We start from the raw sequence: 25,820 nt of genomic DNA, 5'->3' as shown, positions 1-25,820 counted from the left end.
TTCCACTCTCTCGTTCTTATTCCCAGACATTTGTCTCTATATATATTAAGAACTTACAACAACAACAACTTTATGGCAGTGCTTCAAACCGGGAGTCCAACATTGGTTGGTGCAACTGTGTTGGTCACTGTCCTTGATGTTTCCCCATTCATCACCATCAGTGTGTTCGTGTCAGAGGTAGGCAATTCTAGATTTGAAGCTTTCGTGACTGCAAGGAATCATATTCTTAGGTTTTTTCGGTAAAGTCACGTAGGTAAAACATCAAAATTAATGAAAATAAAATAAAAACAAAAATCACGACGTTTCGGAGGCAACACAAGTCTCCGTCATCAGGTGGGACCGTCACAGCCGAATTAGCTGCATCAAGTGAGGCAACGATTCAAGAAGTAATCCCTTATAAGCAAGTTGAAGGGGGGAGGAGAGGGGGGGGGGGAGCTCATCAGAATGTGGTAGCCAATGAATGGAACGTATCGGGAGGGAGGGGGGCGGGGCTCAAAGACAGCACGGAGTGCTAAGTACAACGCATCGGGAGGGGGAGGGAGCGGGGCCAAAACAATGGACGACGGCTTGGACGCGGTTGCTGCTGCACACGCCAACACAATGGACAGAGAGGGGGGAGGGGAGGTCTGATACACATGATAGACAAAAGAACGAAAATGCCCATGTTTATACCAATGCTGGCTGAACAATGAAGAGAGCACTGCCAAAAAATAACTGGGGATGTTAACACTCGGAAAAGTAAAGTAAAATAGTGCCTGTCAGATAAGATGGTCCAAAAAAGTGTAATTAAGTCTTTTTTGCGTGGTTGATAAGATCTTTCCAATGATTACTAAGTTTGTACCCATCATCACGGTTGAAATTATGTCTGTGTTTGTATATTTGTATGGCTTCGTGTACAAACCTTTGATGGTAGCCGGGAGGTTTACAGAGAACCTTGGTCTCGGAAAAGACAATTTCATGAGAGCCCACCGAGTTGTAGCAATTGTAGGGGTGTCAGGGGAAGGATTCCCACCAATAGATGGGTTAGGGGGAGGGGTGATCGAGGTGATATAAGGGGAGAACGGGCGGGAAAGAGGGGCCTTTGGCGGGAACGGGATTGGGACGGCTGGCGACAGGTGTGAATGGAAGGAAAGGAATAAAGGACGAGACCCCTGCAATCTCGTGTCGGCGCCTCTCTACATTTGGTGGCAGCGGTGGGATCCTAATGGCTACAAAGAAGAATCCTCGCGGGAGGGAGCCGAGGGAGGAGGAAGCAGGGGCCGGGGATCCTTCACATCCTGGGCAACAAGGGGGCCTGCTGTCAGAAGCAGCAGAAGGGGGCCCGGATCGCCTGGAGGATCGCATGGAGGACCGCATGGCCCGCGTGGAGAGGGCGCTCCAGGAGCTCTTGCAGAGGCTCCCTATGGGGGGCCCGCCGGCACCGGGACCCCCACCCCCACGCGTACTACGGGAGGAGAGGCCACGGGAACCGGACGCCGACCAGCCGGCCGGGCAGGAGCCGCAACCAACCTCGTCACGCCAGCCGCCGCCGCTCCCGCCAAAACCCCCAGGGCTAAACACCCAACACGGAGAGCAGGTGGCCGGACGGCCGCGTCGGCTGGGGCCCGTCGACAAGTTTGTGGCTGAGGAAGAAGATTGGGAGGAGTTTGTCCGCCGATTCGAGGCTGCCTTCCACGCTCTCGAGTGGACAGACGAAGAGGCCCTACGAGCGCTGCCATCTGTTCTGGGCAAAGAAGCACTCTCCTCTTACACCTCCCTTCCCTCGCACAGCAAGTCCACGCTACAGGCGGCCTACGAGGCTTTGGGGGAGATCTATTGCCCGGCGGAAGGAGCCTTTAAACGGTTCCAGGATCGCCAGCGAGGGGCTAAAGAATCCCCTTTAGCCTACAGGGGGGCGCTGCTCGTGTTGGCGAGGAGAGCTTTCCCTCGCCTGGCTGAAGAAGCGCTCGAGGACCTCGTGGTCGAGCACCTCATCGCCTACGCTTGCCGCGCCGGCGTTGTAATGCCCGTAGTGACGCCGGAAGAACGCACCTCGCTGTGGGCTGCCCGGACCATCCAAGCCCACGAGCAGGTCATGGGCCGGGCGCCACCCGTGGGCCCGGTGGCTGGCGCGGCGGGGGGGAACAGCCCAGCCGTTGCCGCGGCGCTACTTGGTCCAGCGACACTAACCGCCGAACCTGCACCGTCACCACAGGCTGCCGGTGGGGCATCTGGGGACGGACCGCCGACGTCTGAGACGGAGCCATCGCTGCGGGAGGTGTACGCGGCGATCCGGGGACTGGCGGAGCAGAGGGACCAACCGCCGCGTCGCTGGCAGCCGCCTCTACAACATCGCGCCGAGCCCCCCCGACGCAACGCCCCGTGGGTCTGCCACCGTTGTGGTCGCGAGGGGCATGTGGCGAGGGGGTGCCGCACGGAGCCGGAGGCCGCCAACGTCACCTGGAACCTGCCGGGGCCGAACGCCGACAGGAGCCAGGCGAGTGACGCCGTCCCACCCGGCCTCTCGGTCGGGCCGGATAATTACAATTCCGACGCCGCGAACTCACCGGGAGTCTCCTCGGGGTGGGCGCCGGTGGTGTCGTTTCCCGGTCCCCGCTGTTCTGGTCGGGGGAAGGGGATAGCGCCGGGGCCTGTGGTCGCATCGCGACCCGGAGTGGCGTCGCGAACGGACGTGACGTTGCGTCCGGAAGTGACGTCGCGGTCGGAAGTGGTGTCGCGGATCGCGCCGGGAATTGCGCCGGGGCCGTGGACCGCGCCTGGAATCGCGCCGGGGCCAGGGACCGCGTCGGGGATCGCGCCGAGGCCGGGGACCGCGCCGGGAGTCGCGCCGACGCCGGGAGGGACGTCGCGGACGGAGGTGACGTCGCGGGCGGAGGTGACGTCGCGGGCGGAAGTGACGTCGCGGCCGGCAGCGACGTCGATGCCGGGCGTGACGTTGCGCGCGGGCGGGGTTTCGCGGGCGGGCGTGGGTTCGCGGGCGGGCGTGACGTCGCGGGTGGGCGTGGTTTCGCGGGCGGGCGGGGTTTCGCGGGCGGGCGTGACGTCGCGGGTGGGCGTGGTTTCGCGGGCGGGCGTGGGTTCGCGGGCGGGCGTGACGTCACCGGCGGGCGTGACGTCACCAGTTACCTGCAACGCCGGCGAGTTGCCAGGGGCAACGGCCCGGGGGCGGAGGCAGCCCACACGATTGACATTGCGCCCTGGAGCAATTCCACGACCCGCCTCACCACCGCTTTGCGACAGAGCGAGACGGAACCAGGGGGACCACGCCCCCGTGACAAAGGAAAGAGAGGGGCTCACGGGAAGGCCCACCCCCCAGTCCCCACCGCCCCCTGCAATGGGGGGGCCCCCCCACACCACAAGGGGGGCCCATCCTACGTCACCTAGGGGGGGCAATTTGCACTACATAGAGAGCCCAGCCCGCAACCCAGGGGTAAGCCCACACTATGTAACAAGGGCGCGTTCACCCTGCTGGGACGCACTCCAAAGGGAGGAACCCCATCTTCAGTCCATCCACACCCATCCCCCATCATTTCACCATGCACCACAGGATAACGAGACGCCGCCTGGTCAGTGGCCGGACTCAGCCACACAATGGAGGAAGCTGGCAAGGCGGGTGGTAGCGGCCACGTCAGGAACCTCGGTCCTGGTCGGTGAAATCGCGGGAGTGTCGGCACGTATCTTGGTCGATACGGGGGCATCAGCCACGATCATCTCGAGCACCATGCATGAGATGCTGCCGGATAAAATCCGACCTTTAGTCCCCGTCAAGACAACGTTCATTGCAGCAAATGGAGGCAGCATGGGCTTCCTGGGCCAGGTTGAAGCCCCGATACAGATTGGGCAGCTTTCGGTAGCAGGACCCATCCTTGTCTCCGCAACGTTGCCCGTACCCTGCCTGTTGGGGACGGACTTTCTGAGGCGGATGCCAATGAAAATCGATCTGGCCAATGGGCGGGTGGAAGTCCAGGGAACGCATCTCCATTTCCTAAAGGCGGAGGGGGCCAGCCGGGGTGTACCCTACGTGCAGGCTCTGGTCAGTAAGTCTGTCTCCATTCCCCCGGCAGCCCAGATACTGGTTCCGCTGCAATATCGGTCCCCCCTCGTGACAGCCCGACCAGACTCACCCATCCTGGTGTCTCCGGCGTCAGCGGCCATGGATCGTCATGCGCTGGTGGGGGCCGAAACTATTGTACAGAGGAACCAGCATCTGTTCATTCAGGTGCTGAACACCTCCGATAGAACAGCGACGGTGCAGGAGGGAACAGTTCTGGCCCACGTTAGTCCCTTGTCACTAGGAGCCCCAGGGACAGAGCCCGAGCTTGTAGGCAGCATCAGCCAGTCCGAGGACAGAGGGGCCAAATCGTGGATGGACCAGCTGGCGGGGCCTGAGCCGGGATTGCCGCCCGACCAGAAACAGCAGCTGCACTCGTTATTGCAGGAGTTCTCGGACGTGTTCAGCCGGGGACCGTTCGACCTAGGGCGCACAAATCTGTCACAGCACCACATCAACACGGGAGATGCCGCACCCCTGCGCCAAAACACATATAGAATGAGCCCAATGGAAAAAGGGCACATTCAACAAGCGGTGCAGGAGATGCTGCGGGCCGACATAATTTCTCCATCCTCGAGTCCCTGGGGGGCACCGGTGGTCCTAGTCAAGAAGTCAGATGGGTCACTGAGATTCTGTGTGGACTTCCGACGCCTCAATGCCGTCACGCTGGCCGACGCATATCCCCTACCACGTATCGACGACTCATTGGATGCACTGGCGGGAGCAAAATTTTTCAGTACGCTGGATTTGTTGTCCGGGTTCTGGCAGGTCCCACTAGACGCGGACTCCCGGCCTAAAACAGCATTCCGGACACCACAGGGCCTGTTCGAGTTCAACTGCCTGCCTATGGGCCTCCAGACGGCGCCGGCAACGTTCCAACGCATAATGGAGTTGGCCTTGGCAGGCCTCCAATGGGAAACGTGCCTCATCTACCTGGACGACGTCATTGTTTTCAGCCGATCATTCGAGGAACACATTGACCGATTGCGTCAGGTGTTCCTGCGGTTCCGGAACGCGAACTTGAAGCTCAAGCCGTCGAAGTGCCACCTTATGCAGTCGTCGGTACGCTACTTGGGCCACGTCGTCAGTGAGTCGGGAGTGGCTACAGACCCGGAAAAGACGGCCTGCGTGAGGGCCTGGGCTGTTCCCACAACGGTTCCGGAGGTACGCCGGTTTGTGGGTTTCGTTTCTTACTACCGCCGGTTTGTGCCCAACTTCGCAACCATTGCCAAGCCCTTGCACGTGTTGACGGCGAAGAACCAGAGGTTTTATTGGGGCCCTCTGGAGGAAGAGGCATTCCAGCAGCTGCGCTCACGTCTGACAGATGCACCACCATTGGCCTTTCCGGATTTTGGCCTCCCCTTTATCCTGGACACGGACGCCAGCGATGTGGGCATCGGCAGTGTTTTGTCGCAAGTCCAGCAGGGTCGGGAGGTGGTTATCGCCTATGGTAGTCGCGTGCTTTCATCAGCGGAGCAGCGCTACTGCGTCACACGTAGGGAACTCCTGGCAGTCGTTCACTTTGTGCAGCAATTCCGACCCTACCTGTATGGTCGCAAATTTACGGTCCGCACTGACCACGCGGCCTTGCAGTATTCGCTCCGCATCGACCAGCCTTCGGGCCAGCTGGCCAGATGGATAGAACGCCTGCAGGAGTACAGGTACCAAGTAGTGCATCGCAAAGGGACCAGACATGCCAACGCAGACGCATTGTCCCGACTGGTGCCCCAGGGCCCTTGTGCATGCACCACAGGCGGGGCACGCTGCAAGGAGGCGAGGCCGGAGGGGACGGTCATCGCTCCTGTACGCACGGCGGAGGGCGCACAGGGTGAGGTCCAGCTGACCGACCACGACCTGGGGCTGACCTTGGACGATTGGAGACGGCTACAGCTGGAGGAAGCCCCACTGCGAACACTACGCGCCTCAGCAGAGGCAGGGGGGGAGGAGTACATCGTATGGGAGGATCTCCTCATGCGATGGGACCCGACAGGGCGCCGGCGATGCCTGGTAGTTCCGGAGTCGCTGCGTCAACAATTGGTTATGGACGTACACGGCCGCCAGCTGCTGCACCTGGCAGGGCGGAAGACACTGCACACATTACAGGGTCGGTACTTTTGGCCAGGTATGACCGCTGACGTGCATCGATGGGTCGCTACCTGCGTCGAATGTGCGCGGCGAAAGCCGCCACCCCGGGTAAGCCGGGCGCCCCTACAGCCCATCACGGTGACCAGGGTCAACGAATTGGTTGCGTTGGACATCTTGGGACCGCTGCCGGTCACGCCACGGGGAAATAAATACCTGTTGGTCGGAGTCGAGTACTGCACGAGGTGGCCGATGGCGTGGGCCCTCCCGGACCAAACGGCACAGACCATCGCCGATGCCTTCGTGGGAGGCTATGTCCTTGATAAGGGGGCACCGGAGCGGTTGCTCACGGATCAGGGCAGGAATTTCTCCTCACAGCTATTGAAGGACGTCTGCTCTATCCTGGGCACTAAAAAGGTCCGAACATCTCCATATCATCCCCAGACCGATGGGATGGTAGAGCGGCTTAACCGCACCATAGCGGCCATGCTGTCCCAAGTGGTGGACGAAAACCATTCCGACTGGGACCTCCACATTCCATCGGTCTTAGCGGCGTACAGGGTGGCCCCACACGCGGCGACGGGGTTCTCGCCGTTTTTCCTGATGTACGGACGGGATCCCGTTCCGCCTATTGAGGTGCAGCTGACGGACATTCCGGCAAGAGCCGACGCATGGCCGAAGGCACTAAAGACCTCCCTCATTTATTTGAGAGAGGCCCGCCAAGCAGCCGAGGCCGCATCGGCCGCGAGCCAAGAGAGTAATGTACGGATACGGGAGAGGACAGTGACAGCCAAGCCCTTTAAAGTTGGGGACCAGGCATGGCTACACTGTCCTCAGGTGCCGGTTGGCCTCTCACCAAAGCTGCACCGACCCTGGAAAGGGCCGGTCGAGGTCATCAAAGCACTCCGACCGCAGTGCGTCCAGGTCCAACTGGGTAAGCGACGATGGTTTGTACACCCCACCCGCCTTAAGCCATACATCTCTCCACCGTCATCTTCACCAACATCACCACCAACATCACTGCCAACATCATCATCATCCCTACCCAGGCCAAGGTCGCCGACCACCACGCGCCGACCGGCAGGGGGTTCGGTGCCCTGTGTTCCCTTGTCACCTACAGCACCCCATGTGAGGCCTGACGGAGCGGCGGCACGAGCGGGGGCCGGAGAGACAGCGGCGCTAGGCAAGGCGACACCGGCACCACCGAACCAGGGACCGCGACGAGAGGGCCTTCGAAGGAGGGGGCCGCCACGGTCATCTGCTGCCTGTGGATGTCCGGGCTGTTACGGGATGCTGGCTGGAGACCTGGGCAGGCCGCGCAATTGATTTGTTGTGTTATATTGCATTGTAGGGTTGTGGGGGGGGGTAAGGGCTGTCGTCACTGTCAGTGGTGGGAGGCATGGGGAGACTTAAATGGTCCATGGGGGAGGCAGAACCGAGGACGGTTATTTTTTCTCCGGGGGGGGGGGGTGATGTAGGGGTGTCAGGGGAAGGATTCCCACCAATAGATGGGTTAGGGGGAGGGGTGATCGAGGTGATATAAGGGGAGAACGGGCGGGAAAGAGGGGCCTTTGGCGGGAACGGGATTGGGACGGCTGGCGACAGGTGTGAATGGAAGGAAAGGAATAAAGGACGAGACCCCTGCAATCTCGTGTCGGCGCCTCTCTACACAATGATCGGCAACGGTTACCATACATAGCAGGCGTGACCAAAAATATCTCCAAAATTCTAAACAAACATAAGATCCAAGTCCGATTCAGTACAGTGCATACAATCCGTGATCTGATTCCATCTGTGAAGGATGTCGTTCCTGACTTACAGTAGCCTGGAGTCTACAAATTGAGTTGCATTTGTGGTGATTGCTACATTCGAGAAACATCACGAAGGACAATGGAGCAGGCAGGGCTCACCGCAGCCACCATGAAAAAGGAACCTTGAAGATAATTTCTCATTTATATATTTTAACAAAAATGTTCCCCTTCATTCGCAGTTTAGTCTGCTCCGTTAGCCTCAATATATCACGGACACCTTATGTAACCCACTATTACGAAAAATGCTTTAACAGACCACACGCTGGTATGTGTGTGACCACAACTACGCCCGGGCCGCCTTTATCCCCCTTGTGGGGACTTTTACACATTGCAGCAGGTACTCGTTTGGAGGCTGAGTCGACCTAGGGGAGGCCCAGGACCAGTTAAGAGAATCGTCACTGATGGTGTTGGCCGTGAGCGAGAAATCGAACTCGGGTGGCCAGGTTCGTAGCGCAGCGCACTAACCCCTGTGCACTTCCTCCTCCCCACTCTTGCACACACGCGATTTGACAGGTAGAGCGTAATAATCTTTTCAAACTTCTGACTCGATGTACCGTTACGTGCCTAAAGGCTGCCGCCAGCTTGGCACGAGGTGTGCCTTGGGTACTAAATGCGAGTCCTTGTTCACGTTTTAAGAGTTGCTTGGGCAACTTACTGAGAAGCCTGGGAAGTCGCTTATATAATGAGCCAAGAATGTCTGTGTAATGCGCGTGACGTCACTCCACGTCGACCAGCCCCCCTCATTAATAATCATGAACAGGTGGGGGTCCTCCACATGGACCTCCCCCCTCCCCCCCCGCATTAATAATCATTAGCAAGTGACGTCACTCCACATTGAGCTCCCCCCCTCATCAATAATCATGAGCTAATGACGTCACTTAATAAAAAAATAAATTTAATAAACTGCCAGTACGCTCATCGAGGTTAATAACCAGGCTACAGTCTACATTAGTTTTTTTTTATTACCTTTATTTTTATTTTTCTATCTACGTGACTTACAGAAAGAACCAAATAATATTAATTCCTGGAGTCACGAAAGTTCTAAGTCAAATTTTAATCATGAGCAGGTCATTATTTTCGATTGAAAATTTCAGATGAACTGCAATATCCACCCGTCCTTGGACGGGCTGTAGGCTTGGTGTAATATCACGTGAAGCGTCTCCTGAACGGATTTCAGGAAAACTCCCAAACTCCCGAAAGCAGTTGCTCTGAATCATACCAAAGCTGACCAATTCCATTCCCAGATCTGTGAAATTTGTTTGAGTAAAATTCGCACGGGAAATATATTTTATACAAAGCTTTATATTTAAAATGTTATTTTCGTGTGTAATTGTTGTTGGGCGTGTTATAATGTATGTGTACGGGTGTACACACACACAGAGAGAGGAGCGGTGGAGGAGCAGTTAGCGCACTGTGCTACAAAACCATTATATAAACGGAGTGGTAGCTCCTGCAATCTCTCATTTACTTGATACAGCTGTCGTGGCTGTGACGGTTCCACCTGAAGACGGAAGCTTGTGTTGCCTCGAAACGTCGTGATTTTTATTTTATTTTACTTTTATTAATTTTAATGTTTTACCTACGTGACTTTACCGAAAAATCCTAAGAATATGAATCCTTGCAGTCACGAAAGCTTCAAATCTAGAACTGTGCTACAAACCTGGTGGCCAGAGTTCGATTTCCACTCACGGCCAACACCAGTGACAATTATCTGAACCGGTCCCGGGCCTTCTCTAGGTTGACTCGGCCTCAAATGAGTACATGGTGCAGGGTGTAAACATCGTCACTAAGGGAGACAAAGGCGGCCGGGCGTGGTGCTGGCCACCCACCCCTCTCGTGTACCGTGCTGGCCTTAATAGGTGCTCGTGAACAGCACTTGCCCCAAAAGTCCGTAGAGGCGGAAGCCATACGGGTATCTTTGTTTTGTTTCTTGTTTATAAATGCACGCTTAAAGCATCCGACCTTTTGTACGTACATCCACGTATGTGTAGATGTTGATCTTATTTCGCACGTACGTAACCAACCGTGCTAATCGCAAGGTGCAGGGGGAGCAGGACAACGAACTACGTACGTCTGCGTGTTGATGTTGCGCGAATTTATTTTCATTTTTAAACGCCGGTAGATTTGACAACCCTTTGTGAGCGCATGCTCTACATATCCATGGAGGACCTCCGATGAGCACGGTTGGCTACGTACGGTGTGATGAAAGAGGCTCAACGTCCGTACAGAAAGTTGACAGTGAGTGACAAGCGACATTTTTCCCCGATGCCCGTCACGTGTGCGCATTACCATACAACACGACGTAAGGTCGATTTTCATGGCGTTTAAAATGCGATCGGATTTCAAGACGCTGTAAAGAAACGGGGCATGTTCATTTGACAGGAGTCAAGTTGTGCACAGAAGAGAAAAAAATGTTTTTTTCAGTCTGGGCTCTAACAAGGGCAGGGTTAGTCAACAGCTTGGATGGCAGCGGGTGAAGTGAGTTTTTGTGTGTTTGTGTCAGTTTTTTTAGTTTAGGTCTTTAGGATAATATAACATTGCTTGCAATAGAGCGGAGAACAAGTTCAACGTGCAACAACTGAACCGTGATTAGAGCACAAAGTCCCCAGTTAACAAGAGCCTGGGGTGTAATTATTTACCACTGGCCACTCAATAAATCTTGTAACTCAAGAGTTGCGATTCCATTCAAGAATCGGAATCTATTTTTTTTATATAATTACCGTTCCGTTTGTGTTCTCAAACTTTTTTCGGTCTCATGTGCAACTTTGTTCATATCATTCGCATAAATACCATTTCCATAAATATAAAAACAATGATTACTGCACAACCGATGCAATGGAAGTTGTCAACATGCTCTAAATAATCTATGTCAATAAAAGAATTGATATATTGTTACACCCACCCCTCTCGTGCCACCCCTAGTGAACAAAGACTGGTGAGTTGAAACTCTACGAGTGGTCCCAATGGGTATATACACTGGGGTACTGTCCCACCAAGCCACGTGTAATGGTACAAATGTAAATGTATTTACCAACGTTACATCGTGCAGTATCTACCTAAATTTGGACTTAAAACTTTCGTGACTGCAGGAATTCATATTCCTGTGGTTCTTTCGGTAAAGTCACGTAGATAGAAAAAATTCTAAAAAATAAAGTGATTAAAAACATCACGACGTTTCGATCGCAACACACGCGGTCGTCATCAGGAACAAGGAGGTTCGCCTCTGAAGGCAAGCGGTTAATAAAGGTTTAGAGATGGGCAGGGCAGCTGATGTTAAAATAGGAGAAAGCCCCGACACCGGCAGTAGGTCTCCACCAATCAAGCATTGCACCTCACTCCACACACCCACACACTGCTGACGGTGGAGGTTGAAAAGAAAGCACAAATCAAGTCAGCATTGTGGGTGTGTGGAGCGAGGTGCAATGCTTTTATTGGTGTCGACCTACTGCCGGTGTAGGGGCTTTCTCCTACATGAACATTAGCTGCCGCCCACCCCCAACTCTAAACCTTTACAAACAGCTTGCCGCCTTCAGAGGCTAACCTCCCGGTTCCTGATGACGACCGCTTGTGTTGCGATCGAAACGTCGTGATATTTTTAATCACTTTCTTTTTCTATCTACGCGACTTTACCGAAAGAACCATGGACTATGGTATCTACCTACATGCATTGTAGGGCCCACGCAAGTTCCTGACCCTGTATCGCATTGCTTTTCTCTGCATTCATGACACTGCCAGTGGAATGCAAGCCCTGGGGTGACACTTGCACGTTACTGCACATCAGTATTTTTTGTTACTCATCATCAGCCACATTCTATCCACTGATGGAAGATGACGTCCCATCAACGTATCCATCTCGAATTGATCACACATCATAATCCATCTCATACGGCTGCACACGAGTTGTTCCCAATTGCTCCAGCTTTGAGGAGGTCTTCCTCTTGGGAAAGTTCCCAACTTTGACTGCCATTCTATCACCCCCATCCTTATCCATCGGCCGTTTTCCCTTCGAGCAATGTATTGCGCCCAAGCCCACATTATTTTCCTGACAGCAAATATGTCACGGTCTCCAATTTATTCTCCAATCCACGTTTTGTCTTTCCGTTTCTCAGTTTAATTCCAGGCATGCATCTACTCACGCTTATTTTGTGCACCTTCTGCTGTTGTTCCATTTTTATTTTCAATCCATGCTTACCATTCAAATGTCAGTTTTTCATAAGTATGCATTGCGAAAAGTTTTAGTTTTTATTTAGGCACTATTTGGTTGTCTTTTGATCAATTTCAGTTCTCTGAAATGCAAAGCACCTGTTTTTGTTTGCCCCGGGAACACAACAATGATCCCCCGATGTAAACTGCTAACACTCCCTGACCCAAACCATTGTCTCGTCTCCCCGTTGTTTGAAAGGCTTACTTATATTATGTTTACCAACAGAGCTGTAATGGAGGTGTAAGGTTTAGAAGCGCTGAAATCTGAAACCTGAAAGGACACGAAGACATCGTCTATCTGTTGGGGGGGGGGGGGCTTACTGACCATTCATATCGCAATGTTTGTTTAATTCCTCACTTTTAGGACCAACAAAAAAAATCAGTGAAAGCGCCAGCTCTCCGAAAAACAATATTTTCATTTCTCCAGCGAATTAAATCACACCACGATTCATAAGCCGTACAAGAAGGCGAGGTTTAGAACTGTGGCATTCTCACGAGTATTGCCAATGTGAGTGATGGGCTGCGACGCAGTTGAAAAGTTCGTGGATTTCGAGCGACCACAACCGTATTTAAAAATGTTTCTCTCGATGCCAAACCCTGCCCTTTTTCACTCCGTCCATACATTTTAGCAGGGAAACCAAGTGTGACCTGACTGCAAGATGTGCTGCAGTTGTGGGTGACTGGTGCTAAGGCTGTAGAAGAGCTTTGTTTTGTTCCGACCGTGTGTGCGCCCGCGCATGCGTGTGTGTGCCCGCGCATGCGTGTGTGTGCATGCATGCGTGTGTGCACGCCTGGATGCGCATGTGGCGATGTCAAAGATGAATTATCAGAAAAGTTGAACGTGTGCAGAAAAGAGACCTTTGTTTGGTTGGACCGGAGTGAGCAGTGCACAAGAGTGCAATCAAAATGCTCTTCAGGGACAATACAAACAACTGAAAACATAAGCTCTATGGAAAGCTAACACATGGTTCGCCAAACTGTTGCTGTTTTTAACCTCGAAGCTTCCTTATTAGTTTATTTTCATATGAAAAACATGCTCTCGTTTGTCCGGTCTGTTAACGCATGCAGGTCCCAAGCCACCACCACCACTACCACCACCACTACTACCACCACATTTTCTTGGTTTTTTCGGTAAAGTCACGTAGAAGGGAAATAATAAAATAGCAAAAATAAAACATAATAAAATAACATTCTCAAAGATGCTGTCTTTCTGACAGCTCTGTTTCTTCACCTGATGACAGCTGCTTGCGTTGTGGCCGAAACATCGTGAGAATTTCATTATGTTTTATTTTTATTATTTTATTATTTCCCTTCTACGTGACTTTACCGAAAGAACCAAGGATATGAATCCCTGCAGTCACGAAAGCTTTAAATCGAAACACCACCACATTGTCGACCACATGTTGCGAGTGGGCCAAACAACGCGGTGAATGTATTCTTCAAGCCAAATGCATAAACCCGACACTATGGATGTTTTGGGTACCCTCGCTCTCGAAAACCTCTCCCCTCCCCGCGTAACCCTTGCTCTATTCCCCCTCACTTCTCAAGGATAAATGCAGACTTACGGAGAGTTGAGCACACCCCGAGCATGTTAAAACGGGCATTTGTCCGGGCAACACGAACAAAAAAAATCCATTACGATTCCAGGAGAGAGGAGAGGAAGAGAGAAGAGGGTCATGTAACAGGCGTGGAGGAGAGAGGAAAGGGTCAAACAGATAAGACTTTGCATCACTTGCATTAACGATGCAAGGTCACGTGGGTTAGGGCACGTGTGCTATGGCCGGATCAAACAAAAACAGGGTGCTCGCAACCGGTCCGTGCTTCTCGTTGCAAGTTTAATTAAGATACTTGGCAAGACACATTTTTGCAGTCCTCGTTTGAAAATGTTGCAACTGCTGCAGCGGGGGGGGGGGGGGAAGCAGGTTGATGAGCAGTGAAGAGAACCGCTTTCAGCAAGCTGAAACAAAAGCAGTCTGGTATTCCCACGAGCAAAACATCGGGAGGAGTCGCGCTGCCGACTCAACGTCTTGTAATGTGCTCGAGTCTCTGCGGACTCTTCCTTCGAGAGATTCGTCGACTCGCAGCCACATTACTTTGCTCCGCAGAGAGTGATTACTACACCTTTGCACATAAGGAACGCCATGAACACACACTCAAGGATTAAATGCTCACCAGACATTCGCCGAATATTTTTTGCTCTAGAAAAATAAAAACCTGACGGCTCTTTCTTATTAGAAGCTATTTTGAGACAATGCTTAAAAAAAGAACGCGACGGCTTAATGGGCTGCTATTCCAGTCAGAATGGATAATTGCGCATTGCGATCCGTGTTTACAAGCCCTGATTTACTTGCCAATTTTCCAGGCAATGATAACTCTAGAATATACGGAGCCCTTAATGGAAGTTTAATAAGAAATGTCTGGAAGTGTTGTCAGCAAGGTATACAACACAAGGAGGAATTGCTGAACGCCGCATTATACGCGGGACCCGGGGTTTAAGGATTTGCGACACAACCGCCCCATATCTCCGAGTCTCTTTCAAACACTGAGAAGAGCACAAGGCCATTAGCACTGCCAGTGTAGCCGCCTGTTCAACATCACACTAAAAAAATAAAACCCTCTTTGAACGTCAGGCAGCAGGAGTTAGCCCGAAACCTCGGTGTAAAGCATCTCAGCCATCGCCATTAAGTTAAGGATCCAACCTTGCGGATAAATAACAAAAAAGTGGTTTACACTGAAATATCTACGAGGCACACTCGGTTTGTAAGAGACGTGTGTTTACATTCACTAGCTCAGCGACCGTCGTGAATGCATACCGAAGAGTCCTCTTTAATACGATATAAAGCACAACACTTCTAAAGATAAAAGATACTTCGTTTCACATCAATACACAGGGTTCCCTCGCTTTACGCGGCAGTGGATGCGTTCCAAAAAAAGGGGGGCACAAAGCAATACCGCAAGAGTCGGCTGCCTGCCTGAGTAGCGCACAAAGTACACGAACAACGGTCCAACGTTCGTCCGATTTGCCGCATTGGAGTGAATTAAAACCGCATGAAGCTCATTTTCGGTAGAAACTGGTTAGGCACATATAAGCAAAAATCACACAAACAAAACCCGCACAGAGCGAGGAAAACCTGTATTGCATTTTTTGAATTTGCATGCCACACATGACACACACAAAAATACCGGTGTTTGCATAGCTAGCCAGAATAAATAAAAGCAGGCCGGAAACCCAATTACGACGTACGTAGTCAACCGTGCTAATCAGAGGTGCGGAGCCATAACAGGATGGAGAGCCTTGAGAAACTTGAATTTGAATATGAAAATCCAACATAGCAACATGATTAAATAGTGTTAATGTGTATATTACCGACTATGGCAAATGCATCATAAACAGGGAATTATAAGTAAAATGGAACAAAGGCTGAAAACTCCGCAAAGAAGCACGAAGAGAGGCATCTCCGGAATTAAGACACAGGGAATACACGAATAAGAAAACTCATGAAAATTAAACATCTTAGTTAACTGAGCATGTAGATCATTCGCAGACAGTATTATGATACACAATTAATGTTTTGGATTTAGGCCACGTGACCAAATATAAGTTGGCTTTACCCAAAACAAATCAATAACGTATCATAAACCTCAGTCGCTGTTTAAGAAGTAAGGTGACTTATCACTCGCTGAGAGGGATGACAGGTTATAAACAAGACTCGTAAGGAAATGTCAAACCGTGCTAATCGGAGGTGCGATTCAATTAATAGGTGCTGCGGGATTGTGAGAGATGCTGACATTGCAGGGAGGTCTTCATCCAGTAGTGGATAGACCATGGCTACTAATGATTATCATTATTAAAGCGCTGGGTTTTCTGCGACTTGTCAATGACTTACAATGCACTCCAGTAACTCGGAGCAATGACCTCAGTGATTCAAAGTGCAAAAACATTTCATACATGCAAACACCAGACACGAACAGACCCAAACATGCAGTACCAGCTCATACCTGTTTGTACAGGTTGCTGCTTCTCAAAGTCATTCATTAATCCACCAATGCAGAACTGCATAGCAGAGTAGATTGATAACCTCCAGGAGGATATGTCAATAATTACACCTTGTGACTTTTCAACAAGAAGGAGTCAGTTGGCTGGAGCGAGTGGAGCACAGGAAACTATGCCTCCGTCTAATTGACACACAGTTTTTCAAGTGCCAGACTGTTATCTTTATTACTCTTTGGTTCCTTCGGTAAAGTGACGTAGGTTGAAAAAATAATAATAGATCACGACGTTTCGATCGCAACACAAGCGACCGTCTTCAGGTGAAGACGGTCGCTTGAAAGAACCAAAAAGTATGGATTCCTGCAGTCACGAAAGCTTCAAATCAAGCTTGTTATCTTCATTGTGAAAAATGTAAGAAGCAGACTCACGGTCATAAGAATTTTATGGAAAACAATGTTTCTTCATTATTTTTTTGCATCTTGGATGTGTGACTTTCTTGAAATATAACTTTAAGAGCAAAAAAATATCCATTTTAAATTATCCTTTGACAAAACCATCCCAAATGTGCCCGATCGTCAGATCTCGGAAGTTAAGTTGGCTTGAGCCTCAATAGTGCTTGGATGGGTTGACCAGCGTGTACACAAATACGTTGTGGGCAGTCGAAGCGAGTGTGGCAAATGCTACTATTGATCTGTACTCCACGCACCTTCACGAACCTGCACTGACAAGCGCGGTGAAGTATGGTCAAATATCTCTCACGACCCACAAGATGTGGGTCGGCGGGGGGCGAGGCCCTAATACAGCAGTGGATTGACAAAACGGGCAGCATATGTAAGTATTAAAAGTAATACTGTATTGGGAATTTTATTTGGAATAAACATGTTTTACAATAAAAATATTATGCGTCATGTATGCGATTTACATTTGCTTCATGCTCGAACAGCTATAAAAAGAAAGAGGCAGGCTTAGACAAGACGGTCTGGAGTCTACAAGGAATATCCTGCAGAGAGTACAAATTAGCTTTGAGAACACCCCTGATTGGGGACAACATTCACTATTTGGTCAATTACCAATCCTGCAGCCACATGCCTAATTCAGCGAAGAGAGGATGAACATTCAAGAAAGGAAGGAAACTGAGTGGAAGGGACAAGAGAAGATTTGGTGAGTAAATACCGAACGGTGTCGAGGTTATTTTTTGCTTCAACATTAATTAACCGTATGCAAATGTTCACCCAGTTTCATAACAAATACCATCACCACTGTAAGTACACTAAAATGAGACAATGCGACGCACATGATAATAACACTGGAAACAGCACGGACATGAAATGAGAAATAAGGCTTCTCTAATCCCATGTTATAACAGATCGGGGTGGAGCGGTGACAAGAGTGGTTTCCACACTGTGCAAGAGCCTAACGACCTAATTTCAATTCCTGGCCACAGCTACCAAAAGTGCTGGGTGCTAAATAAACTGGTCCCAAGCCTCCACTCCTTCAGCGAGCATGCAAAGACAGGTGTGGTAAAGTACGGTGAAATAACATGCCATGAGGAGGCCTACATTCAGCAGTGGAATGATGGAGGCCTGAACATTATTGTTTATACAAACATTTTCAAAGCTTTTGATTTAAAGCTTTGGTGACTGCAGGGTTCATATTCTTGGTTCTTTCGGTAAAGTTACTTTACCGAAAGAACCAAGAATATTTTCAAAGCTGTTTCTTGCAATGTATTAATAATACTGACACATCATCAGGAATAATACTGAAGTTTAACTATTGAAAGTAAACTATTATATTTTACCAGGTAAGGCCCACTGAGCTATATAGCTATTTTTCGTAAGCGACCTGGCCTAATGATAGCTCAACGAAGTGGCTTATCATGTGGCAATTTATTGCAGCCATAACGGTGGACCCGGAGAAAAATCCACACGACCACAGGGAGGACATGCAAACTCCAAATATGCAGGCATCAGGGCCGGGATCAAACCCACAACCTCCTGCATACCAGGCAAAGTAATTAACATCTCACCACCGTGTTCAGTTGGTGCCCAGTGAGGAATGGAGGAGGAGAGTTTGATTTATCGGAAATTCCACAGTGCAAAACCACCCATCCAAGCAGCACACATTGATAGTGGGTACAATGCACAAGGAGGAACTTTCAACTCAACTGGACTTTAAACATGTCTGGGTCACATAAGTCTTTTTGTAAAAAAAAAAACGCAAAGTGGTCTGACAACTGGGGTCCAAAGAGTGGGCTCGAACGTTAATGTCACTTGCCTTTCAGCAGGAGGATGAAAGTGGTCCTCAAAACCCTGGTCTTTGTGTGCTCGGAATATGCATTATCTATACACGACTATCAATAAACAGATCAAAGTGATGTGAATCGAAATTGAGAACAACGTTGGCCGTGACAATAAATTGGGCAAACGCATGGGGTTACAAAGGGGGGGGCAGTCTGACATTTTTAAAAATGCGCTGAAAAAAACAGTCGCCTCTCCAGAATGGCCAAACAACTTAGCCTCGTTAATAAATTGCATAATTAACATTGCACACATCAGTTGTGGTGCATAGGCAGAAACACACGCGTAGTATTGGGAACCAGCTATGGCTGCAAAGTTTGGTCGTACATGTTATGTATTTCGTTTATTGTTAAATTTGAATCACAGTTCCTATGATCACTGTTACATTGTTTTTATAGCTTTATTTTGGTGATTTCGAAAACGCTTTGGTTTAGCCATATTTGTTTGTTGTAGTACAGAGTTAGACTGATAACTTTAATCTAAATTGTCTTATGGTTGTTATTGTTTGACTTGTATCCCACTGGGTATTTTGCACACAGCATTGATATGCGGTGATTTTTCTGGAAGACTTTGCTGTTTTTTCCTGCATTTTTCTGTTTGCGCGTAGTCACTTTAAGATGTTTCTTGTTCATGTTTTTGTTTGTTGCGGTTGCACCCGATTCAAGAGCTGAATGACTCACAGGGCTATACCAAATAAATTAAATAAAAACTAAAAAAAACTGACAACTTGGGTCTGACTGGCACCACCTCCCTCCCTATGAATCTCAAAACAAGTCAAGATTGAAATGCAGCCCATACACCAATGAATTGTACATTGCTGCAGAAGTGCCAACCATATAAAGTTCACGAGCTACACTAACGTTTTGCGTGCTTTGCTATCACAGGAAACCATTGTGGTGCGAATGTTCTCTAATCCACATGTTCGCCTTTTTGTTTCTCAGTATAATAACAAGAATCCCCCTTTTCATAATCATTTGCACACTTTACAGCTTTTATTCCATTGCCATTATCCTTGTTTTTGATCTGTGTTTTGAACTTCTTTTTCACCGTAGGTAGCCAACCACGCTAATCGAAGGTGCAACGGTCGTAGCAGCTAATATGTACTGATTAACAAACTGTCTGATGTCAGTACAATGGAACGTTGCCTTCTATGAGCAAGTTGAGTTTATCAAAATGCCTCCAATCTGCCCTCGCCTACCTCATCATTGAATCATTTTGATCCCAGCCCACCTTAAATAACTGTCCTCGGTATAATACTCTGATGTGTTTTCTAATTGTGTGCCTCTGGCAGATATCGTCAAATTGTTTGCAAACATATTGTCTGTGACTTTTCTTTGGATCACATTTATCTTCAGCCCCCACTTCGTAGCTTTATTTGATTAAGTTCTTGATAAGTAACTTCAAATTGTAGAACATCGCACAGTATTCGCTCGCTCTCGAAAAGAGAGAATGACTGAGAGAGGTGCAAGGAATCACAGACAAATGAGAAAGGCCGCCAGGCGGTAAGTATGTACCAAATTCCACCCCGCTCCCTACCCAAGCTCTGCAGTCCTCTAATAGTAGAGTTTTATCGGCCAATAAATCAGTGTTTATATGCGGCAGGAAACCGGAGCGCCTCGAGAAAACCCACGCATGGGGAGGAGGAGGGGGGGGGTCAACATTTTATCCCACATAAACGAAAGAGATGGGAGTCCACCCACATTTGCTGTACAAGCCAGGGTTACGGCACCTCCTCATCGATGCCCACAGGAAGGAAGTTTCACAATATACACTTGCATTTTTACGATCCCCCAACCCTCCCTCGCCCCGCAGTGCTCCACTACCGCCTGTAGTGCATTCCCATTGTTTGTTATAATGACTGTGCCATTGGCAAATATGAGGCCGGTTTATAGTTTGTCTCATTTTTAAAGTGGTCAGTCGGCCCAAATAACTTTTACGCCCACAGAACGCAGTCTTGCTTACAGCAAAGTGATGTAACACCTGGGCTCCTCTTTACTAGGCAACCATGCCACTACAAATAATAGGTTTTGTTTACACATAGCCTTAAGGGGAACTCAATCACAGGAATAATTGTGGCTACTGCAGACTCCTATGCAGGACAATATGAAAGATGATTGATTCGGTCATGCTAAACATCCTCTCAATTTTAAGTCTGTTATGAATTAATTCCCAGCTTATAGAAATACAAAAAATCTGTTGTATACACAAAGACCTCTTTAAAATGTCACAAGAGGAATAAACATTTCGCGTTTGAAAAATAGCGACAATGTGGAGTTGTCCAGGAATGTTTGGCAGCAAATAGTGTAAAATTGATGTCCTATATAACTTAACAAACAACAGATTACAAAATGAAAACAAAGGGATGAAGTAAATCAATTTTGTGAGGTGAAAAGGAAGCGTGTTGACTATTTTACATACCTTCACAAGCTGTATTCCATGAGATCTGAAAAAACAATACAAAAAAAACATGTAAACAAGTATCCATTTCTTGCACAAACACTGCACCAAGTTATTTTAATTGTTAACTCAGCAAAAGTGTTGGCTTTTGACCAAATGTGGGCAAATGTTTGTGCTACATGCATTCTTCACTTGACAATTCATAGCTAAGGTATTGCAGTGCATTTGTGAATTACTTTATTGATTAGTTCCGGTGACAATATTAACAACACAAGACAGCGTAGTTTTCAGGATTTTTAATCACGCCCATCTCCAAGATATTCTATCCCACCCTCTAAAGAGTGTGTTTTAAACCACGGTAAATTTTTAGACATAATCGACCCACAGAGTATTTTTGAGTGGACTCGGAAGAAGCATTTAAGAATATCATGTAATTGAATGACATTACCATGCAATTTCATATGCAATGGAACTCACACAAACACATTGTTAGGAGCAATTTAACATCATTCACACACGCACACGCAATTATCCAGCTCAACAACATCAATGTATATTTATAGTTGTTTCCCTACATCAACATCAGCCATATGAAGAAGAAATTTGTCCGGCGTGTAAATGAAATAAAAACAAGCTGGTGGCAGCCCAACCTATAGATGGCACGATACTTTTTCTTAAGTGCAATCCTCACTAAAACTGCAAAAGGGAAGCAACTCTAAACATGTCTAAAACCCAACAGTGTGGTGAAGGGTTTCAGCAATAGATTTTTTTGACCGAGGTAATAAAACCAATCCCATACATAGCTCATGGCCATAACCTGGTTCCTCCTGGTATAATACTTACTCTGTTTGACAAAAGTTACTCAAGTGCTGCGACTCAAAGTGTGAATCACAGATGGACAAATAATTATATTTTTTAACAATGTAGATAGACAGACCTTAATTTGACCAATGAAATGTTGAATTCAGCACAAAACTGTACCTCCGTCAAAAGAACACTGCCACCTTTTAACAAGAAGAAAATCCTAGCAAAGGGTCAACTCATCCCAAACACATATCCAATGGAGACACTTTATATTCGTGTTTTGTGCGCACACAGTATAACTAACGACACCCTAAAGGCAACTTACATGTAAAGCTGTAATTCTGTGATCATTTAAATATATTTCAAATGCAAACTGGTCATCTATGGCAAGAGCATTAGGTGCTGTAATGAAGCATCAATTTAAATTGATTCTCATGTTGATGATCCATCTGTCGAATTGTACGCTTTAAAATAAATTATGTAAACAGTATTATGATTTTGCTTGTGTACCCAGGAAAACATCACTGAGTCTCAAGACTCTTCTTCAAGGGGGTCCTGCCAAGTTTTCATAGTATTGAGCAATGGTCCTGCTGCCTAATACCAATTGAGTGGTTTGCGGGATCATTTTTCAGCACCGAGATGGTTTTTGACCAATACCAGTTGTATACAGTGTATGCTTTCTTTAGGTATGGGAGGAAACCAGAGCACCCAGATGAAACCCGTGCAGAACAAGCACAAACATAGATCTCCACTCAGAAAGAGTTTATGGAAATATTAACATGTGCTGTTGTGTTCGGCTAAGTGTGGGAGAACAATAGTCAATGGGCCACATCTGACTTGCAAATTAATTTCATGTGGCCCATGGCTACACGAGGCTTATCACTTGGAAAATGCCTGCCAAACTATATTTATCCAGCACTGCAAGCAGCTTAGCTACACGAATGGGATATTAGAAGGAAATAATGTTTAATCCAGCAAACGCTCTTTCTAAATTGAGCAAGTTTAGTCATTGCTGTCACGGCAGTAAAGGAGAGCCCGAAGTGTGTTTTATTGTTGGATACTGCTAAGATGTGTGCTAGCACCACAGGTAATCGGCCGTCAGTAAAGCTTTCTCACACCAAAACTCAGTTAAATGGAGCGAAGAAAACTGTAAAAATGAGACGGGGAAAAAAGAGGAACAACCCCCACGTGACTGTAAAAGCCAGACCAAACAAAGAATCTGATGTTGATATCACATTGCGACTTGCAAATCGTGACAATTTATAAAAAAATATATTGTGAAGGGTGCTGGGGAGGTGTTAATCATTACACACTGGCAGAATGTCACCGGAAAATGTCACTATGCCTGGACCTTTAAACAATGCAGTATTCTGTAAATCGGTGAGTGACCCGTTTTGTGCACCCTACGTAAGGTGAATCGAACGGATCCCGCGAGACCAGTGCGATCAAAATGTACCCACTTTGGCTGTGCGATAAATTGCATGCAGCCATGTCCACGTGATTGGCAAATCAATAGTATCTTGTGGGCGTATATGACAGCATGGCTGTACCCTATTACAGCACACAAATCAATTGTATTAATCAGATGATACTTTCTAAAACGCAGCCAACAAATTGCAATACTGTAAATCCAAGATTATTTTATTTTTTCATTCACTTCAAATTTTTTACATATAATTTCTGTATTACGTGCATTTGCATACTTCAGTTTTAATATTTTAGTCGTGACTAGCAGATGTTTTTGGGAAAGGTGTACTATCTATATGCATCATCATCAGGATCCATTCTAAGAATTGTATAATGCAAACAAAACACCATTCAAATGTATTTCAATTTTATCCGAAATTATCAATGGAATTCTTGATTAAAGCCTCCACAAGAGTGTCGCCATCTTTCAAGATACAGCGATGCAATGATCCATCTTTGTCAATCCCATGATGACAAATGGCCTGCCCCGTGTCATTCATTGGGATTGTTTGTCCATATTTTGGTTAGTGTGGATTACCAAAGATGGGAGGAGGGGGGTGATCTAGGACCGGTTCAGATATATATTACTTGCTACCAACATTATTAAGCCCCAGGAACTGAACTCAACTTGCCCAGTTCATAGCAGTGGGTTAACCACCGCCTCTCATCCTTACTCCTGCATTGTTTTCCAACGAAACACGGACATTCTTTTTTAATCACGACGCCTTAATACGTGGACAGATCGATTAAGTGGCACGCAGATTGTTTACAAGCAGAATGCATGAGGCACGCCCACTTTACACTTGGTAAGACTTGCTCACAGCGGACGGATGCTTAAATGGCGCAACCACTCATGAGGATGGGGTATCAAAAGACGCCAAAGCAATCTCCACACACAGTCAGCATAACATCCTCTTCGGAGGCCGACGTTGCTATACTCAAGCTCCACAAGGTGATGCAACTTTACCATATACATACGACAGCTTCCGAATTCTCGGATTTTAAATGAGTGTGTTGCTTGATGCTGGAATGTGAAAAAACCCTATTGACACGTCAGGGGAATAAAGCGTGGGTAATTCTACTGCAATGGCAACAAGGGTTAGGGAAAACACAAAAAATCTATTTATCATTTTACCAGGTAAGGCTCACTGAGCTATGTAGATCTTTTTCAGAATGTGACCTGGCCACAAATGATTGCCCAACGAAGTGGCTTATCACGTGCAAAATATATAGCAGCCACTCACTCTAAATGTATGTTGATTCTAAATGAAGAGAGAAAAAACGGAGAGCCCGGACATGAATCCACGAGACCACGGGGGAGAACGTGCAAATTCCAAATATACAGCAGGTGTCAGGGTCGGGATCGAACCCACGATCTCCTGTATACCAGGTGGGGTAGTTAACAACTCGCCACTCACGGCGCAAGTACTGTGGTTAGACTTCTGCTCCACCTCACCTGGCTGGCAGGGAAGAGCGTGGGGTAGATATTCTCACTGATAAAAGGAGGCCCCTCTGTTTGCATTGGGGAGTTAGTTGGGGGTACTGTGTCACAGGACAAGACCTTTACTCCCTCGAGATAGGAACAGCTATATAAAGTGTGGATTGAGAATAACGTCTGATCAGCACCCAGGTAGCAAAGTCTGAGATCCTAAAAGATGAATTACTCAAGCTGCTCAGTCAGTGTACTTTTAAAGAAACCAAAGGAAATCAGACGTGTAAGAATGGTCAACGATTCAGCTGGTGCCTGTAGAATATGTTATAAAGGGGCCCTAAATATAAAAACACAAATATTAAAACACAATGTTTTAACTCGCATAGTAAAGTAATTGGATTTTTTTATTTGCTATACAGCTAGATAATACGACAAATCGCTAACCTTAAACACCCAGTTGTTCATAAAAGTTGAAGACAGTATAGTACTATAGAAATAGAGCAAGTGCAGAATCACTCAACCGGAATTGACAGCTTGAAAGCAAGTGCGTGGCACGTAGCATATGTAGCTACTTTTGCTCCTCGGATAATCCGGCACTGCTACAGAGGGATTTAAAATAAGAGTTTTAGTTCATATGCGGACAAAAATACAAAGCGCCGAATCTTGGCGGCGTTAAGCCATGACAGTAGTTGGGATACAATGTGGCTCGGAATGATGTTAGAGCCTCTAGTGGCGGCATGGGTCAAATTACAGAACACTAAATACCATACATCGCAATTGAAATCTAATACTCAACATGCATCGAAAGCGTCCACATTTTTTAAAATCGATTTTCCATCAATTAACTTGATCTATCATGTCGCCTCTATAAGACGGACAGTTAGAAACAACACCACATTCGTGTATTTGACTATGGCCTTTGAGCAGAGTCCACTTTATAAACCAACATTCCTCCAGCGAATGTAAGAGGTCAGCAGCAGCAGCAGCAACATGAATTAACACGTGGTGCAGTTCTGTATACTGTGCGTGCGGTATGGTATTAGAATTCATGGTTTTGTTCCCACGTATATGCATCGAGGCAGCAGGTCTGTGAGAATAAAAGCGCTTTACAGCTCATCGGATTCCTCCACCATACAAACATCTTCAGAGTCAAATGTCCAGAATTCGCGAAAGCGAGCATCATCGCACGACAGACTCGATGATCAGCCAACAAATGGTGGCCCACAGCACAGTTTAGTGGTGGCATGCCCCAGGTGACACGACCAGAAACTGGCAAGCCGCAATA

At 48.0% G+C, this 25,820-nt stretch overlaps 2 protein-coding genes across 4 annotated transcripts in view; one reads left to right on the top strand and one right to left on the bottom strand.

Annotated features, from left to right (window-relative positions):
- Positions 1 to 25,820, bottom strand: part of LOC144933623 (inositol-tetrakisphosphate 1-kinase-like) — a 91,118-nt gene that overhangs the window by 36,815 nt on the left and 28,483 nt on the right. For all 3 annotated transcript variants that reach the window (XM_078858614.1, XM_078858615.1, XM_078858616.1), the window contains one exon: positions 20,854 to 20,878. In XM_078858614.1, coding sequence (XP_078714740.1) covers positions 20,854 to 20,878 — 25 coding nt within the window. The remainder of the gene's footprint in view (positions 1 to 20,853; positions 20,879 to 25,820) is intronic.
- On the top strand, positions 1,180 to 7,310 carry LOC144933621 (uncharacterized). Its single transcript, XM_078858611.1, has 2 exons — positions 1,180 to 2,476; positions 7,254 to 7,310. The coding sequence occupies exons 1-2, from the start codon at positions 1,205 to 1,207 to the stop codon at positions 7,263 to 7,265; spliced, it is 1,284 nt and encodes a 427-aa protein (XP_078714737.1). The 5' UTR covers positions 1,180 to 1,204; the 3' UTR covers positions 7,266 to 7,310.

This window comes from Lampetra fluviatilis, chromosome 7, assembly GCF_964198595.1.
Source record: "Lampetra fluviatilis chromosome 7, kcLamFluv1.1, whole genome shotgun sequence".
Taxonomy (NCBI): domain Eukaryota; kingdom Metazoa; phylum Chordata; class Hyperoartia; order Petromyzontiformes; family Petromyzontidae; genus Lampetra; species Lampetra fluviatilis.
Note: the sequence above shows the minus strand (reverse complement) of the source record. Positions and strands in the feature narration are given on the sequence as shown.